Source organism: Echinops telfairi, unplaced genomic scaffold (assembly GCF_000313985.2).
Source record: "Echinops telfairi isolate 266 unplaced genomic scaffold, ASM31398v2 ScPeMD7_5868;HRSCAF=6743_0, whole genome shotgun sequence".
In the NCBI taxonomy this organism is placed as follows: domain Eukaryota; kingdom Metazoa; phylum Chordata; class Mammalia; order Afrosoricida; family Tenrecidae; genus Echinops; species Echinops telfairi.
The window spans coordinates 10,481,067-10,486,986 of NW_022109767.1; the positions used below are offsets into that span (position 1 = coordinate 10,481,067).

A 5,920-nucleotide genomic window follows, 5' to 3' on the forward strand; every position below is an offset into this window, starting at 1 on the left:
AAGATGCGGTCATCATCAACCACTGCACTTTTCTTTAAACTTAGAGGGGAGGGGGAAATAGTAACAAATTGGTTAAAAAGAATTGATTACTGCACACTAATGCCTGCTTCAGTCCGGCTGAAGCTCGGAGTCCAGACAGTCCATTAAGGCTGCAGCATCTTACTCATCTAATGGAGACCAGGCATTGGGAAATTTAAGAGATACCACTGTTTACATGGGATATTTTTGTTCTGCACTTTTGCCAGTCGGCTTTTGTGGTTTCTTTTAAAGAGCCACAGTGGGTCAGTTTGTTTTGTGATAGCCAAACACTCACTTGAGTTGATCTCACTCAGAGTGACCCTATAGGACACAGTGGAACTGCTGTAAAATCTTATGGGAGCAGCCGGTCTCATCTCTCTTCTGCAGAGCAGTTGGTGGGTTTGAACTACTGGCCTTGCAGTTCGCAGCCCAATGAGTAAACCACCAGATAAAAACACACACAAATACCGCCATCAACTTGGTTCTGACTCCTAATGACCCTATAGGACAGGGTAGAACTGCGGGTTTACAAGTCTGAAACTCTTCACAGGAGTAGAAAGCCTCATCTTTGTCCCACAGAGCAGTTGGTAGTTTGGAACTGCCGACCTTGCTATTAGTAGCCCAACACATAAATATACCAATGCACCGGTATGCCACTTCTTAATATGGCTTTAAAATACAGAAAACTGTTCCTAGAGTATGACTTGGAAAACAGAATCAGAACCCCAAAAAACCAAGGGTCAATGAGAATGTGCATGGTGAAAAAACGGGGTAAGAAGGAAAAGAGGAGAGGAATCTGAGGGGTGGGGGTGGGGGGTGTGAAGTTGAAAACTGTCATAAAGAGTTGTGACACAACTCGAGGTCTATCTTGGCCCATTTGCCTGAACACACCGATCCTAGCATGCAATCTCTACAACCATTAGCCCATGGGTACTGTATGTTTCAAAGTCTAGACCCACAATGTGCACTTGAACATTCTGTGATGGCAGAAGTTCTCTCTCTCTCTCCTCTACATTCTAGAAATGTCTAGCCACATGCAGCTTCCGCCTGGAATGGGCAACACAGGTCTAGAATGTAGGATTGTTTGGAAGCCTCACCAAGCTACTCATTTTACTTGCATTTCATAGATTTTGCATGCGTGAACTAAACGATATTTCACATGTATGCCCACACATATCCTCTGCCTGCCCAACTTCACGCTTTGTGGGAAACAGAAAGGTTATGCCCGAGGTTGTCCCCCACATATTAGATACCACCCCTAAGGTCCTGCTTGCTAACACATGGTCAGTGACTATATACATGGAGAGCAACTGCTTAAAAGTTATCTCCCTGAGGGTTTTCAGCAATCTGGAGCAATCAGGCCCTATAAAGTAGGGACCACCCCCTTCTGGTAAGGATAATTGACTGCTCCCCTGAAGGAGAGCCCAGAGACAAAGTCAAGCCAGTTCAGGGAGGTCCAAGGTTAGGGTAACATCTTCAATCTAGAGTCAACCCATCTTGTCACATGTATCCCCCTAGTGCCTCCCCTTCCTATTGCGTGTACATCCCCTAGCTCGTCCCCCTCCTGTTGCACATAATGCCTATTGTACAACCCCTTCCTGTGACGATGTAATTAGGGGGGGGCTTGCATGTCCCCTAAGTGTACATGAGCCTTGATTGGAAATGCATTCTCTCTCTGTGCAGACCTGGCTGCTGAGATCATGGCCATCCCAGAGGTGAGCAATCTCACGCCTTATCTTGTCTAAAGAGGTCTCTTTAATCTTACCTCTCAATTACACAACCACCCACTTGGACCAGTTTGATTGTGGAGGCGGGTACCCCACAATGCTTCTTGATTTTACAGTGATCTGACTCATTATCTCCTTAAGATCTCTCTGCTAGAGCAGAAGTGTCCAGAGAACAGACCCCGGGCGTGTCTTTTCCGCCTAACCTAGCACTGGGGTAAGCACTGGGCTGCTAGCAGCAAGGTCAGCAGTCGGAATACATCAGGCGCTCCTGGGGAGAAAGGTCTGACACTGCTCCCCTGAAGATCTACAGCCTTGGAAACCTTACCACACGGTGCTGCTCTGTCCTACAGACTTGCTCTGACCTTGTGGGTAGCAGCTCAACGCTGCGTCCCCAAGGCTCTCACATACACTCACACATGTACATAGCGATAAAGCCAAACCTGCTACCTGTGAACCAATTTCAAATCACGGCAGCCTCGTGGGCTTCATAGTAGAACTGGGCTTCGTAGTTTTCCGCGGCTTCCTGTCCTTTTGAGGGAATCCTATCTACCTAGTTCTGTTCTCAAAGCCACGGTATTATGGTGCTCATAAGTAGATTAGAATCCTACCTCAACTTTCGAGCCCCGAGCCTCAGTTTCCCCATCCGAAAATTATTTTTTTCTGGAAGAGTTTTTGCTTTGAAAGAAAGGTTGTGTCATGAGTTTGTTGGGAGGGGAGGATAGCATGTGGTGACGAAGGGGACCGGGACCGGGCCGGCAGCACCACAGGGGTTCGTGTGCGCCGCCGAGGGAAGCGTGGGTCACCATTCGGGAGGCCTCCAAACCCCACCGAGGAGGCTAAGAGTTGGTGATGTTCTGAGGTACAGGGAGAGGGTCTGCGGTGAGAAGGCAGGTGTGAAGGAAGGAAGGAAGGGAGGGAAGGAGAAGCCACTCAAAGGCAGGCCTTGCGTGAAGATTCTTCTCCGCTCTCTGCTGCAACCCGGCTATGTTTGTCCAACCACCGTGTGCACGGCGTCTGTCACTGTGGCCTCTCCCCTGTCTGTTTATCCAGTACCAAAGATCACAAGGCCACTGGCCACTTGACCGTCAAACCGTAGTGGGGGACCTTTGGTTTCTAAGGGCTTCACCTACTCAAGAGCCTCTTTGGCATTCCAATGCCAAAACTACTGCCACCAACCCATAAAACCCTAGGACAGAGTAGAATGGTCCCCGTAGAATTTCTGAGCCTGCATGTCTTTCTAAAACCACACTGCCTCATCATTGACCTGCAGAGCCGCTAATGGGTTTGAACTGTGCAGTTTTCAGCTCAGCAGCCCAGCACGTTAAACCACTGAGCCTACCTTCGGATAGCACCTGTAAACAGCTGAGTTAAATAACAGTGCTAACAGTCTCTATATAAAGTGCTCCTTGGGGTGGGAGTGGGGGTGGGGTGATTAACCTCTGGGTTTGGTTTCTAGACTCCCTGACAGGTGGGTATGTAAAGCCTCAAGATCTGAGCAACCAGTGTCCACAAGAAGGAGGAGAGGAGGGCACCTGTCCATACCTCGGCTTCCTGCAGAGTCCCGTGCTTCAGGCACACCATGTCAGGGCACGTAATGGGAGACCCACATCCTTCTCGGATTGCCAGCTGCGTGTACTGTTTCAGGCACTGGAACAAGAAAGCAGACAGACCATTCATTATCCGCCACATCACAGGGGCACAAAGTGTATCCAACATACTCGCCCCGGCCTCTTCTTCCTTAATTGGCAGTCCCGGGCCTCTTGGACCGAGAAACAGAAGCTATCGCAAGTGTGAATACTAAGAGGCATCACTTTGGAAAGAATGCAGAGACAGGCGATTAATTATGTATGACTTCATCCTCGGAGTATGGGGTTTATTCCAGGCAGCAAGGCAGATTGCTGTATGCGAACGCATTTTCTCCGACACAGATTGGGAAAAGAAAGAAAAAAAGCACCCTCTCGCACTAAATGCCTCTTCTTTGCTAAAGGGTTTCCATGGCGGCTGACTTCTCAATTCCATGTCTACTCCTTGGTCATCCCTTCCTCGTGGCTTTCCTGAAAGTTCCCCCTGAGCCAACCAGGCAAACACCAAGCAGAATCAAAATAAGAGAAAAGCGGCCTTTCATCGAGGTACACTCTTTCAAGGCCAAGGCACCTGGACAGGTGTCAATTTGGGGAAGACCAGGTGACTTCTTGGTGACTTTGGGGACAGCAAGAAAATGGATACATTAAAAAATGTAGGTCTTGTTTGGCTGATGCCCAAAGAAGGAAATTTGAGGAGAAAAGAGGCCTGGGGCAAGAAGAAACCAGATAGTGTAACAGTGACATGGCAGGGGATCGGGAACCTTCTTTTAGCTGCACATGGGAGAGAGAACCATTATTAACATCAGCCCACGGCTGACGTTCCCTGTGCAAGCGTCAAACAGGCCTCCCCACCTTCCCACCACCTTTTTACCAATTCTGACATCAGCCATCTCCTCCATAGCACTCTTGATTTCTCTGCTGGGTTCAATAATCCATTAGAATAGACACGCAGAACTCACACACTGCATTCACTATTATGGGATTTATTCGAGAAGTAAGAGGTTACAATTCAGGATCAGTAATGACTCAGGATATCGTTCTTTAGTCAGGACAGCCTCTTTGCAGCCAGGCCCCGCTAGCCTTTGGCCTCTCCCTCTGCCCTTTGCCCTACTCAGGCAAGGGTTACAAAGCTTCTTAGCTCTTCCAATAAGGACGGAGGGGTAGCCCACTCCACCAGCAAGCTTCAAAGGCACTCAGATCTCCTGCTGGTCTTCTGCTGCTCCTGCTGCTGCTGATTCTCGGTCATGCTTGCCACCACTTCTTGCCACCTTGCACAATCTCTGGTGCATAGCTCCCTGTCTCCTGAGTCTAGGTTGTTCTCCATGTGGGGTCCCCAGAACCCAAGGGCCACACTCCACTTTGGGCTCTTCTTTTTAGATGGTAGCATGGTCCCCCCATTTCTGTCCCTGTTGGCTCACTTTAAGCCTCATGGGAGGGCAAAGCTGACCAATCCCCTTGATTGGGTTCCATACACAATATTTGCATGGTCCCACCTCCACAAGGGTGGCTTACATCATTAGCACCTTATTTGCATTATTAGCAAGCAGGCCAATCCCCTTGGCCAACAATCATAGGAAGAAATGCTCACGAGTCTAAGCTCTCAGAGAAATAAATTCAAATAAGAACGAGATACATTTCACACCGGCATTCATAACAAAATTTAAAACAAAACCAGAAAATAACCAACACGGGGAAGGACATGGAGAGATTGGCATTGATGCTGGGATGGCAGAACTGTATAGCCCCTATGGAAAACATTATGGTGCTTTCTTAAACAGATGCAAATAGAAAAACCAGGGGAGTATCATACAATGCCACATTACTAGAACTAACCGTCCTTGTACTGATGTCAGATTTAAGTGGAGGCCCAAAGTCCATTTGCCTCCTTGTTGCATTTGAATATATATACATTATATTAACAAATACACATAAATTTATGTATTTTTATATTTTTTCCTTCTTTCCTCTTCCCCCCACCTCACACCCCACTATCATGTTTACTAAATATTTAATAGAAAAAATTTATGGAAAAATCGACTTTTAAAAGATTGTTTTTAAGAAGATTATGGAATGGAAAGATAATAGAATTTTTCTATGCGCTTGAAGCTGCTGTACATTGATCATGTAATGCCAATCCTTGCTGAATTGGCATCAGTGCATTTAAGCTCTCCAGATGATTCCAATGTGCAAGAAAGTCCGAGAACCCCTGGAGTTCAGTGCCATCCATGCCCTCAGTTCTAATCAGGAAAGATAACTGTGTGTCCATCATGAGGTCTTTAAGCCATATATTAATGCCAAGCAACAATAAGCAACAGATTGGGGAGGGACTATTTTCTACCCAACACCTCTATTGAGCATAAATACACACAGTCAGGTTCAGAAGAATATATAGTCCACCCCACCCCGCAGGGGGATGAACAACAGAAACGTGGGTGAAGGGAGACAGCAGATGTGTAAAATATGAAAATAAAAATTGATAAATTACCAAGAATTCATGAGGATGAGAGAGGGAGGAGAAAAAAGAAGCTGATACCAAGGGCTCAAGTAGAAAGAAAATGTTTTGGAAATGATGATGGCATCATATGTACAAAT

The 5,920-nt window shown here is 47.0% G+C and overlaps 1 protein-coding gene across 2 annotated transcripts in view; it reads right to left on the minus strand.

Moving 5' to 3' along the window:
• Window positions 1-5,920, minus strand: part of RNF144B (ring finger protein 144B) — a 209,360-nt gene that overhangs the window by 36,119 nt on the left and 167,321 nt on the right. For both annotated transcript variants that reach the window (XM_045295774.1, XM_004712469.2), the window contains exon 3: window positions 3,288-3,392. In XM_045295774.1, coding sequence (XP_045151709.1) covers window positions 3,288-3,392 — 105 coding nt within the window. The remainder of the gene's footprint in view (window positions 1-3,287; window positions 3,393-5,920) is intronic.